Below are 13,522 nucleotides of genomic sequence, written 5' to 3'. Positions count from 1 at the left end.
CTGGACTGATATCTGGCTGCCAGGACAGAACCAAATCCCCTTAAGCCAAGGTCAAGACAGTAGAAGCAGTTGCCAAAAAGTTGCACAGTTGATAGATGGGGAGACAGGGTGGTGGGATGCTGAGATAGTTAGGAGAACCCTTCCTCCAAGAGAAGCTTCTGAGGTTCTGAGGATGTCTCTGGGTCCTCCACCTAGAGAGGATAAAATCATATGGCACTATGAAGGCTCAGGTGAATACACAGTGAGGAGTGCATACAAGCTATTCTGGTCTTTAAAGAGCCACAGGGCCGAAGGGAGTTGCTCAAACTTTCAGGCACATCGAGGCTTTTGGAAGCAGCTATGGACAATGCCAATACCACATAGGGTTAGGGTCTTCTCATTGAGAGCATGCAAGCAAGGACTGCCCACTTTGCAAAGCCTGAGGGTCAGAAAGGTTGTCACTGAGGATACATGCAAGTTCTGCCATAAGGGAAGGGAAGACACAAGCCATGCACTAATCTATTGTCCTTCCATATTACCCCAATGGAAATCTTTGTTTGGTTTTTTGTTTCGGGAAAGAAACCAGCAGGGGTTTATGGAGATAGCTATGAGAGTGAAACAAGAAGGGCAGCCAAGGGATCTAGAGAAGTTCTTTCTTATGGCCTGGTCATTTTGGTATAGAAGGAACCAGTTCTACTTTGAAGATCATGTTCAGCATCCTCAACAGTCGGTTGATCATGCTCTATCCATGCTTAAGGAGTCTCGAGAAGCCCAATTCAGTAGCAAACAGAACATGGTAAGAGATATGAAATGGAAACCCCCCTACAGGTGTTCTAAAAATCAATACAGATGGGGCTTTGTTCTAGGGATGCTGCAGTACGGGTGTGGGAGTTATCTTGAGGGATGAGAAGGGTAAAGTAATACTGGCTGCGTGTCACAAAGAACCAGAGTTCTCAGATCCTATGGAAGTGGAGCTTCTGGCCATTCTAAGGGGTCTACAGATATGTGTCCCGCTGGGTATCAATGATCTGATTGTGGAAACTGATTCTATGCTTAGTGTTAGGGCCTTAACAACAGAAGGGGAGTCAATGTCTCCACATGGTAACCTAATCTACTCCATCCTTGGCCTTTCAAAATAGCTTCCTAAAGTGATTTTCCAACATGTTGGCAGAGAACACAATGCAGCAGCTGATGGCTTAGCAAAAATGGCAAGATTTGTAGAGGATTTAACAATTTGGTGGGAATCAATTCCCTAGTGTATTTCCCAGATTGTTTGGCATGAGGCCAGCTTGTAATTCTCTAGATGACTCTTTTAATGAATGTGAGTTGTTATCAAAAAAAAAAAAAAGACTTCGGATCAAGGCACACATTCCAAAATATTGGAATCCATCCCAAACGGACTGGAACAAGCTAAAATGGCCGGAATTTAATCCGTGACTGAACATCCACCTAAGTCATGCCAATTACTAAAATCAAAGAATGTCACATTATTGTGCACACGATAAGTCTTCTCTCGTTTTTCTCTCTAGAGGAAAAGGAGGTGAAGTGGGGTCCACCAAGATTCTAATGGAATTAGAGGTGGTGGGGAGTGGGGTAGCAGAATGGTTTTCTTTCTCTGTCACATGCTAGTGGCAGAGAGAGGTGGTTCTTGTGGTTAGTGTGGCGAGGATTACATTTTTCTTGGCAGTGAGTGAGGGCGATTGATTCTGTGAGTGAGTCGAAGAAGTGGAGGCAAGATGAATGAGATTGAGAATTGGTGGAAGAAGCTGAGGTTGACAAAGAAGGAAGCTTTGAACATTGAGCTTGACGATGGAGGCTCGGAAGAAATAAAGTTCAAGGAAGAGGTGTGTTTGGTAGGGAAGGTCTGGATAGAGAGGAAAATCAATGAGGGGGTGATTGAATCAGTAATGGCCAAAATCTGGAGAATCAGTAGAAGTGCTAAATTCCACGTAGTTGGTCCGAATATTTTTGTGGTAGAATTTGGTAGCATAATAGATAAGCAGAGAATACTGGATGGTAGACCTTGGCTTTTTGATGACCATCTATTTGTGCTCTTGGATTTCGATGGTTGTACACCCCCACACAAGATGCAATTCAATCTTGAGAGATTTTGGATACAAATGTCTGAGTTGCCTCTCAAATGCATGAACAAGACGAAGAGGGAGATGGTAGGTGGTACAATTGGAAAAGTTATCGAGATTGAGATAGGAGATGATGGGTTCGGGTGGGGGACTCTTTCTAAGGGCCTTAATTGAAATAAATATATAGAAACCATTCACAAGAGGCAGGACCATAAACCTAATGGGGAGGAGTTACTGGATTCCTTTGAGATACAAGAAACTACCCCATTTTTGCCTTAAATGTGGATGCACTATGCATGATGAGTCAGGGTGTAAGGGGGAGAAGGAAGGAGAGGCTCATTTGGGGTTTGGCTAAGAGCAGGGAGTAGGTAAAAAATCTAGAGATGGTTGGAGGAATATGGAGAGGATTATTATAGTACCTATAGAAGGAGATTGTAGTGGGATGTTAGTGAAGACATAGGAATGGGGGAAGGCTCAGATAAAGATAAGGGAGGGGTTATAGGGAATGACGTAGAGTTTGTCCTTGCCACTCAGGATAGTGAGCTTTCAAGTAGGAGAGGCAGTGAGGAAAAGAGAGGCGAGGTAGTGAATGAGGGGAGGAGTAGGTTGAGAGAGATTTTTGGGCTTGATGTCTTTGAAGAGGGAAGGGGAATTGGGGAAAAAAAGGGCTCATCACAGTAGAATCTAGAGGAGTTTATTGGGATGGAAGAGAGTAGTGAACTGTCTGATATTATAAAAAGAGGTAAAGAGAGGGGGGTCTGGAAAAGAAGAGCTAGGAAGGTAAGGAAGAAGGGTGAGGGTCTTACTGAATCATCATCACCTTCAAAAAGAATATTGAGATCCGGGGTTGACATAGAGGAGGTTGAGAGAGTTGACAAAAAACCTAAATGGTTGGAAGGATGTGGAGTTGAACCAAAGGAAGGTAGTACAACTATTTTGGTGGTGGCTATGAAGCAGCCCCACCTATCCTCATGAAAACCTTGAATTGGAACTGCCAAGGGCTTGGGAACCCTCGGACAGTTCAAGATTTCTACCATTTGGTGGAGGAAAAGAAGCCCAGTATAGTGTTCTTGATGTAAACAAAATTGAGGAAAGTCAAAGGTGAAAATTTAAGAAGGAGGTTGAAGTTTGAGGGTTGTATGGTAATTGAACCAGTAGGTTTGAAGGGGGGGTTGATGTTGTTGTGGGACCATCTAGTGGATGTTGAGGTGGTGAACTACTCTAAAAGGCACATAAGTGTTTTGATTAAAGAACTAGAAGGTGAAGATAAATGGCTGTTAATAGGCTTCTATGGCTAGCTAGACTCTAATTTGAGGGAAGAAATATGGAGTCTATTAAGCTCTTTAAAGCCACAGGTTGATAAAGGATGGTGTGTGGTAGGTGATTTTAATGAGATTTTAGCACATGATAGAAGAGTGGGGGAAAGCAAAAACCAGAAAGACAGATGGTCAGATTTAGAGAGGTGTTGGAATTGGTGGGTTTGTATGATTTGGGTTGGAAATGGGATAAATTCACATGGAGTAACAAGGATGAGGATGAGACTTCTACAAAAGAAAGGCTATATAGGGTAGTTGCAAACTCAAAATGGAAGGAAAATCATGTAGAAGGGTGGGTGGAAGTGTTGGCGGCCAGAAGCTCAGATCATAGGCCTATCTTGCTGAGTATAAACATGAAAATAGGATTGGTTGGTAGAAAAAATAGGCTATTCAGGTATGAGGCCAGCTGGGCATTAGAAGGAAAATGTGAAGAAATTGTAAAAACAATATGGCAAGAGGGTCCTAAGGGTGGGAACTCTACCATGGAGTTTATTCACAAGTTGTCTAAAACTAAAGTTGCTCTTTCGAGGTGGAGTAAACAATTGGTCACTGATAAAAAAAAATCATTAACAGAGAAGACTGCTTTGTTGAGAGAGTTACAAGAAAAAGAAGGAGGCCATAACACTGTAGTCATAAAAGAACTTCAAAGGGAATTAGGGATCATGGTGGAAAAGGAGGATTTGAGGTGGAGGCAAAGAGCCAAGGTGAATTGGTATCAACTTGGAAACAAAAATACCAAGTTTTTTAATAGTTGTGCAAATCAGAGAAGGAAGGTTTGACTCGTGGTGAAATGTGCTTCCAAGTGTAGAAGTGTCAAGTTGTATCAAGGATAAGTCCAGGATCGTATTCCACAGGGACAATGGGTTATCAGAGCGAATAAGAGATTTGTAAGTAACAAATGAATCAAGTATGAGAGATGAAAATAAAATCCAAATGCAATGTAAGAAGATAATTGAAGTTGAAATTAGAGTTTCTAAAACAAACAAATTAACGAACACTTGGGTTGAGTATGAGACTCTCTTTATTTCGGATTCTAGATAATTTTCTCAATTAACAATCCAGTCAAGGCATTGATAAACGGAAGATAAAAAGTTATGCTCAAGTTTTGCAATATTTTTTTTCTAAGGGATTCTCTACTTTACTAGCCAAACACACATTAACAAACAACTGAGAGAGGCCTTGATAGTTTTCAAGCTTTTGTTGTGCCTTACGTCAACAACAAAACAAGAGCAAGAGCCGCAATCTGTTTTCAATTTAAATCTGACTAGTAACGTAGTAAAATCAACAATTAACAACAAAATATTGCATCGATCTAGAATCCAAAACAAATCAAGCTTCGTTCCACAACCCAAGCTTCAAAAATTAGCTACACATTATGTTTCTAGCGATAAAAATAAATCTACGTTGAGTCATGACAAAACCTGAGAAAATATCCGAATGAGATAAATCCTAAAGATGTTGCCACTGCCCGCAGGAGAACAAATACTAAAATAAAAACTGAAACGTAAATTGCAGAAAATAGAATGAAGAGCAACCATGAAAAATAAAACGAAGAAATAGCCGAATAAAAATAAAGATACTGTCTGAAACGAAAATGAAATAAAAATAAAACTGCTGCAACACCGAATGAAAATGAAAGAAAGTAATAAACTCCAAGCTAAGCTACTACTGTAGCCGAATAAAAAAAAAACCAAAAGAAAGTGCAAGAAAAATAAACTCGCTGCGCAAAAACTAAAACAAAAGAAAGAAAATAAAAATACAGACTAAGCTACTCAACTCCTAGCTTAAACGAAAAAGAAAACAAATGAAAGAAAATAAAATCTAAGCTAAGCTACTCTACGAAATGAAAGAAAGAAAAAAACTTAAGAGCTCCTAAACTAAGCTACCGAACTCCCTTGAAATGAAGCAACAAGCAAGATAAATAAACTGCCCCCGTTTGAAACGAAAAAGGAAAGAAAGAAAAAAATAACTCCAAAAGCTACTTTGCTGTTGCTGCACGTCCATCTGTGAGTTCCAGCATCTTGCTGTCTTCAACTTCCTTCCATCTCTCAGCTTCACATGCCAAAAGCTTCCAGTAGCACATAACTGATCTGCTGCACGTCCAGCTGTTGCATGTGTGCATGGGAATGCTTTGCTGGTCTGAATGATGCTGTTTGCTGTAACGTCCGAGTGATCTGCATGTGTCCGAATGCTTTCTGCACTTTTCTGCATGTGTGCATGTGTGAGTCCACTTCATGGTTGCATTTTCTGCATGTGTGTTGTGTCCAACGTGATGATGCTTGTGTGCTCCTGCTGTTGGCTGTCCGAGTGCCTTTCTGCTGCTGTGTTCTTGCTGCATGTGTGCTGTCCATGTGGTCCGAATGGTCGGCATTGTTTGCATGTGCATTGTGCTTTTCCTTGTTGCAGCAGCTGCTGCAGATCCGAGTGAGTGGGTGTGCTTTTAGCATGTGTGAGTTTGTGTTGCAACGTGCTGTCCAAGTGGTCCAAATGGTCTCCATTGTTTGCTGTTTTGCTGTGTGCATTTTTCTGCATGTGTATTGCCCAAACTACCCTTGTTATGAGAGGAATAAAAAATGGAATATTTATTGTCATGTGAAGTTATTGTATTATAAATCTTTTTAAGCACAAAAATACCAGAATTTATCAATTGACTCAAGTATTGTGGTCTATTGCATAATTAAGTACTTAAATCATTTTTTTATTAAACAATTTATTCACTTAAGTAACTTAAATCATGCAGTTTTAGCGCTTCATCACACCCCCCCAACTAGCTTTTTGCTAGACTCTTAGCAAATAAAGTGAATGAATTCATGTGAAGGTGAGTTTTCCAACTACAATTCCAAAAGAAGTTCGAGGATCACATGCCATGAAATAACTTATTGAGTTTAAGAACACTGGAGATAGATTAATATGAATTTTGTATCAACTGAGAGATTTATACACCATTTAGTTAATCAACCAAGGGAATTACATGTAACAAAGCTTGCTTTCTTTCAAGTGCATGGAAATGGGGTTAGAATTCCAAGATCGACTACCAAGAGACATTAACAGTTTCAATCACAACAACCAATCTGAGAAAACCACATGGTCTTACTCTAATTCAAAACCATTGTAGTGGCGGCTTTCACGCTATTACACTTTGAAAGGCGCCTACTTCTTCTTCTTTTTTTGTAAGGGCCCCGGTGATAGGCAGCCTTTTCCACTACACAAATGTAATTTTTATTTATTTATTTATTTATTTTATGTTTTTAGATTTCCTAGTGGGGGAATCGGACCTATGAATGTGCGCCTATCCACACTTTCACAAGTCAGCCCTTACCACTAGTCTACCTAAAGGATTTTTTTTTTTTGATCCTTGGCTTGTCCCTTTTCTCATTTAATTCATTTCAGATTTCTTCCTAAGCCATTAGGATATGGTTCATTAGAGTCTCAAACAATTGAAGTGTAAATCAACCAACAATGACTCAATGTAATCTTTCTAGGCCTTCTGGATATGTGTTGTGTGTGTTTTAGCAAAACTTTTAACATCCTTCCCTTGGTTTAACAACTAAATAAAATGGATAAATCCCTCTTTTGACATATACTCTTATTTGCACTACCTTCCACATGTTCCATGACCTCAACAAATCTCCTTTTTTTTTTTTTTTTTTTTTTTTTTTTTAAGTGGACCAAAATATGTCTAAGGCATGCAAACAGAGAAATAAATTCTCTTCCACCCCCCCAACTAGATTGTAGCATTGTCCTCAATGATGCAAGAGAAACGAAAGAATTTACACAAAAAGAGCAGTTAAGGGGCAAAACAACTAAAAGAAGAACCGAAAATTCAAAGAAAAACTGAAGGAAAGAGGAAAAGGAAGTACCTGGATAGCTTTGAAAGGAATGCAGCCAAAAAATAAAAATAAAAACTGAAGAACAAAAGAAAACAATGAAAAGAGATGGATAGATCAAGAACCCTCAATTAGGATCAAGCAAATGTAGAGTAGGTTCTTTATGTGCAAAATTAGAAATAAAAGGCTTGAGCCTTTGTCTATTAACCTTAAAAGTATTTCCATTTCGAGGATTAACAACCTCAATAGCACCATGAGCGAAAATTGTTTTAACCAAATAAGGCCCACTCCACCGAAACCTTAACTTACCAGGATCAAAAATCTTAATTTGGATGTGTTTGTTGGGTAAACATCTTCGAAACATTTGGTCAGAGCAATATTTAAATAAGTGAAGGTCATCATAAAAAAAATTATTCAATCTCAGATTTGAATTTTCGAGTGTCCTGAGTTCTCCAATGAGATGGTGTCTGTCATCTGAAAATGGTTTTATGGGTGCTGCCCAAGGTGGCGACTTTTCAAACATTGGTTGCCAAAGCACCTCATGACCAGTCCCTGCAAAAGAAACATTAGAAGTATCATCAAGTATATTCACATCACTTAGAATACTTTCTAATGACAATTGTAAATCAGTGGAAGAAGGATTCAAGTGAAAATCCTCATCAATGATATTTTCCAGCAAATTAACTTCCTGAACTTCTTCCAAATCCTGAGGTTGCCTGCAAGTATTAAAGATATTCAGCTCCAATGTTATGTTTCCAAAACTCAATTTCAAAATTCCACTTCTACAATTAATTAATGCGTTAGATGTAGCAAGAAATGGTCTACCAAGAATTACAGGAGCTTGGAAAGTAGATGGAGTTGACAAGTTCATATCAAGCACCACAAAATCCACAGGATAGTAAAATTTATCAACTTGAACCAAAACATCCTCAACTATACCTCTAGGCATTTTTATAGATCTATCAGCAAGTTGCAGAATGATAGGTGTGGATTTCAATTCACCTAAACCAAGCTGTTCATACACAGTGTAAGGCAATAAATTGACACTTGAACCAAGACCCAACAAAGCGTGACCAATTTTTGAATTTCCTATCACACAAGCAATTGTAGGTGATCCAAGGTCCTTGTATTTAGGTGGTGTATTACTCTGAATGATAGCACTAACCTGCTCAGTAAGGAAAGCTTTCTTATGCACATTTAATTTTCTTTTTACGGTACATAAATCCTTTAAAAATTTAGCATAGGTAGGAATCTGTTGAATAGCATCTAACAATGGTATATTAATCCTAACTTGCTTAAAAATTTCAAGAATTTCCGCGTGATGCTTATCTTTATGCAAAGGGGCTAACCTTTGAGGAAAAGGTGCAAGTGTAGTGCTTGGGACACTTTCAGATTTCAAAGGATCATGTTCCTCATTTTCAGAAAGAGGTTTAGAAGTGTTACCATTCTTTTCTACCTCTTGAACTGGAATGCCAATCAGCTTACCACTTCTCAAGGTTGTAATAGCCTTAACTTGCTTGACATTTGAATCTCCTGCCACACTTTGAAATTGGTGGTTTTGGCCTTGGAGATTAGGCTGAGATTGTGCAGGGAATTTCCCTTTCTCTTGAGCACTCATGGTTGTAGTCAACCTTGTGACTGACCCTCGAATCTCAGCAATGGCTTGTGAATTTTGACTATTGATAGCAGCTTGGCTTTGCATGAATTGTTGAAAATTGGTGGACAGCTGCTGGAAATTGTTGGATAATTGCTGGAAATTGTCTTCAAGGTTCTTTTTCTGGGCTGGCACCATGTGGTTGGCATACTGAGATGGTCCTGGACCTCCTGGGGTAGTGTAGGGTACAATTTGTGAAGGACCAGCTATGTTGGGTGCAGGTAAAGCAGCTTGTTCACCCCTCCAACTGAAATTAGGGTGATTTCTCCATCCCGAATTGTAAGTGTTGGAATAAGGACCTGAAAAAGATTTAGCAACCATATTAACAGCATTAGATTGATCCAAGAGAACTTCTTTGAAGGCAGGAATGGTCGGGCAATCATTAGTTGAATGCCCTTGGCCCTCACAAATATTACAGCTCAAGGTAATCTGAGGTATAGCCTGTACTTCATTCACTTTCTTCATTTCTATGGTTTCTAATTTCTTAGAAATCATAGCCAACCTAGTATTCAAATCATCTACTTCTCTCAGATTATATTTCCCACCCCCTGAAATTGTCCTTGAACTTTCCGACCTATCATGAACATCAGATGTGTCCCATGATTGTGCATTTTCAGCTAGATAATCAAAATATTCAAAAGCTTCTTCTGGTTCTTTGTTAAAAAATGCTCCATTACACATGGTCTCCACAAATTGTCTCATTTTTGGTTGCAACCCCTCATAAAAAAAACTAATGACCCTCCAATTTTCATATCCATGATGGGGACATGCATTTAAAAGGTCTTTGAATCGTTCCCAACAATGATAAAATGTTTCCACATCCTTTTGGCCAAAATTCATGATCTGTCTTTTTAAGGCATTGGTTCTATGCATGGGAAAAAATTTCTTTAAAAAATCCGTTTGCATTTCTTGCCAAGTTCCAATGGATCTTGGTCTTAAGGAATTCAACCATGTCTTAGCCTTGTCTTTTAAGGAAAATGGAAACAGTTTCAATCTTATGACTTTATCAGTGCATGTTCTATCCATGAATGTGGAACACACTTCTTCAAATTCTTTGATATGCAAATAGGGGTTTTCAGATTCCATACCATGAAAGTGTGGTAACAATGGAATCATCCCGGGTTTGAAATTAAAAGCATTTGCATTAATAGGTAAAATGATACAAGAATGTGTGCTAGTCCTAACAGGCTGAAGATATTCTCTAAGAGTCCTGTTTGGATTCTCCACTTCCCTATCATGATGCTCATTTTCAGCCATGATGCTATTAGTGTCTGATGATGATTCTACAGAAGATGATGCAGAGCTAAAAGATGTCAATGATTGTGTCCTAAATAGTCGAGATGTATGATCTCTAGTCCAACTAGTCGTACAAACAAGAGCAGATAATCAAAGACCATGAAAAATAAACAAAGAGAAGGAAAAAAAATTAGATGTCACCCAAACTGTGAAAAAGGTTCACAGCTCCACAACGTCCTCTCAGCAGTAGAGGAATGCTCTAATAAGCACCAGTTGTCCCCGGCAACGGCGCCAAAAACTTGACTCTTGGTGAAATGTGCTTCCAAGTGTAGAAGTGTCAAGTTGTATCAAGGATAAGTCTAGGATCGTATTCCACAGGGACAATGGGTTATCAGAGCGAATAAGAGATTTGTGAGTAACAAATGAATCAAGTATGAGAGATGAAAATAAAATCCAAATGCAATGTAAGAAGATAATTGAAGTTGAAATTAGAGTTTCTAAAACAAACAAATTAACGAACACTTGGGTCGAGTATGAGACTCTCTTTATTTCGGATTCTAGATAATTTTCTCAATTAACAATCCAGTCAAGGCATTGATAAACGGAAGATAAAAAGTTATGCTCAAGTTTTGCAATATTTTTTTTCTAAGGGATTCTCTACTTTACTAGCCAAACACACATTAACAAACAACTGAGAGAGGCCTTGATAGTTTTCAAGCTTTTGTTATGCCTTACGTCAACAACAAAACAAGAGCAAGAGCCGCAATTTGTTTTCAATTTAAATCTGACTAGTAACGTAGTAAAATCAACAATTAACAACAAAATATTTCATCGATCTAGAATCCAAAACAAATCAAGCTTCGTTCCACAACCCAAGCTTCAAAAATTAGCTACACATTATGTTTCTAGCGATAAAAATAAATCTACGTTGAGTCATGACAAAACCTGAGAAAATATCCGAATGAGATAAATCCTAAAGATGTTGCCGCTGCCCGCAGGAGAACAAATACTAAAATAAAAACTGAAACGTAAATTGCAGAAAATAGAATGAAGAGCAACCATGAAAAATAAAACGAAGAAATAGCCGAATAAAAATAAAGATACTGTCTGAAATGAAAATGAAATAAAAATAAAACTGCTGCAACACCGAATGAAAATGAAAGAAAGTAATGAACTCCAACCTAAGCTACTGCTGTAGCCGAATAAAAAAAAACCAAAAGAAAGTGCAAGAAAAATAAACTCGCTGCGCAAAAACTAAAACAAAAGAAAGAAAATAAAAATACAAACTAAGCTACTCAACTCCTAGCTTAAACGAAAAAGAAAACAAATGAAAGAAAATAAAATCTAAGCTAAGCTACTCTACCAAAAGAAAGAAAGAAAAAAACTTAAGAGCTCCTAAACTAAGCTATCGAACTCCCTTGAAATGAAGCAACAAGCAAGATAAATAAACTGCCCCCGTTTGAAATGAAAAAGGAAAGAAAGAAAAAAATAACTCCAAAAGCTACTCTGCTGTTGCTGCACGTTCATCTGTGAGTTCTAGCATCTTGTTGTCTTCAACTTCCTTCCATCTCTCAGCTTCACATGCCAAAAGCTTCCAGCAGCACATAACTGATCTGCTGCACGTCCAGCTGCTGCATGTGTGCATGGGAATGCTTTGCTGGTCTGAATGATGCTGTCTGCTGTAACGTCCGAGTGATCTGCATGTGTCCGAATGCTTTCTGCACTTTTCTGCATGTGTGCATGTGTGAGTCCACTGCATGGTTGCATTTTCTGCATGTGTGTTGTGTCCAACGTGATGATGCTTGTGTGCTCCTGCTGTTGGCTGTCCGAGTGCCTTTCTGCTGCTGTGTTCCTGCTGCATGTGTGCTGTCCATGTGGTCCGAATGGTCTGCATTGTTTGCATGTGCATTGTGCTTTTCCTTGCTGCAGCAGCTGCTGCAGATCCGAGTGAGTGGGTGTGCTTTTAGCATGTGTGAGTTTGTGTTGCAACGTGCTGTCCAAGTGGTCCGAATGGTCTGCATTGTTTGCTGTTTTGCTGTGTGCATTTTTCTGCATGTGTATTGCCCAAACTACCCTTGTTATGAGAGGAATAAAAAATGGAATATTTATTGTCATGTGAAGTTATTGTATTATAAATCTTTTTAAGCACAAAAATACCAGAATTTATCAATTGACTCAAGTATTGCGATCTATTGCATAATTAAGTACTTAAATCATTTTTTTATTAAACAATTTATTCACTTAAGTAACTTAATCATGCAGTTTTAGCGCTTCATCAAGGTTAATAGGATTCAAGAAGTTTTTGATGAGATGCATAGAAGAGACACTAGTCTTGAAGGTTTGGCAGGGATTTTCAAGTCCTATTTTGAGAAGTTGTTTTTCTCTTCTGAGCCTGGATTTGGTGAGATTAACAATTGTCTGAGAAGTGTGGCACCTTCTGTTACCAGTAGCATGAATGAACAGCTATCCAAAGTTTTCACTAGAGAGGAAGTTGAGGCAGCTGTGAGGAATATGGCTCCATACAAGTCACCTGGACCTGATGGTTTTGAGGCTTGCTTCTACCAGGAACACTGGCATCTTATAGGAGAAGGAGTATGTACTTCAATTCTGGCTTGGTTAAATGGTAATTCTTTAATTGCTCTTGCTAATTACACTTATATTACCCTCATCCCCAAGAAAAAAGATCATAAACTAGCTAGTGACTACTGACCTATAAGTTTCTGTAATGTGGCTTACAAAATAAGGGCAAAGGTAACGCCAAATAGATTAAAAAGTGTGCTAAATGCTATTATTTCTCCTAACCAAAGTGCCTTTATTCCTCAGAGATTAATCACTGACAATATCATGGTAGCCTTTGAGGTTTTGCACACCATGAAAGTGAGGAAGAAAGGGAAAGTAGGGAATATGGCCATCAAGCTTGATATGTCAAAAGCTTATGATAGGATTGAATTGCATTTTTTGCAAGTTGTCATGGAGAAATTGGGTTTTTGTTCCAAATGGATAGAGCTGGTTATGAAGTGTGTGTCTTCTGTTTCATACTCAGTTCTTGTTAATGGTAAACCAGGAGGCCCACTACCCAGATTTGCCGGCGTTGGTTATGCGCCGGCAACTGTCCAAAAAAATGCCACTAATTAATTTGTGGCGTTTTTCTAAGGGCGTAATCGTCTGCCGGTAATGGAGGGTTGCTATTTCCATTTTCTGGCTTTTGCGCAAATGCTGGTATTTGTAAATTTCATTAGTGGCATTTGTTTACAATTTAGCGACATTTCTGGAAACGCCACCATAATATCGACATTAATAGCGTTTCTTGAAACGCTGCCAATTTATCATTGCCATCCCTTGGCATATTCTAGCGGCGTTATCATAAACGCCGCTACTACTATATTGCCGAAGCATCATATAAATTGGCGCATTTATTTAAATGCCACT

General features: G+C 38.7%; 1 protein-coding gene and 1 non-coding gene across 2 annotated transcripts; both read left to right on the top strand.

The window, feature by feature from the left end:
- The first annotated feature begins 2,522 nt into the window (after window positions 1-2,522).
- On the top strand, window positions 2,523-13,228 carry LOC122312670. Its single transcript, XM_043127334.1, has 4 exons — window positions 2,523-2,642; window positions 12,023-12,106; window positions 12,362-12,685; window positions 12,917-13,228. The coding sequence occupies exons 1-4, from the start codon at window positions 2,523-2,525 to the stop codon at window positions 13,226-13,228; spliced, it is 840 nt and encodes a 279-aa protein (XP_042983268.1).
- On the top strand, window positions 9,609-9,716 carry LOC122314562. The gene has a single exon (XR_006243782.1). It is a non-coding gene; the product is annotated as a small nucleolar RNA R71 (small nucleolar RNA).
- Window positions 13,229-13,522: the final 294 nt, after the last annotated feature.

The sequence above is a fragment of the Carya illinoinensis genome, chromosome 6 (genome assembly GCF_018687715.1).
Source record: "Carya illinoinensis cultivar Pawnee chromosome 6, C.illinoinensisPawnee_v1, whole genome shotgun sequence".
In the NCBI taxonomy this organism is placed as follows: Eukaryota; Viridiplantae; Streptophyta; class Magnoliopsida; order Fagales; family Juglandaceae; genus Carya; species Carya illinoinensis.
The sequence above is the reverse complement of the archived record's forward strand: the minus strand, read 5'-3'. Positions and strand labels throughout refer to the sequence as shown.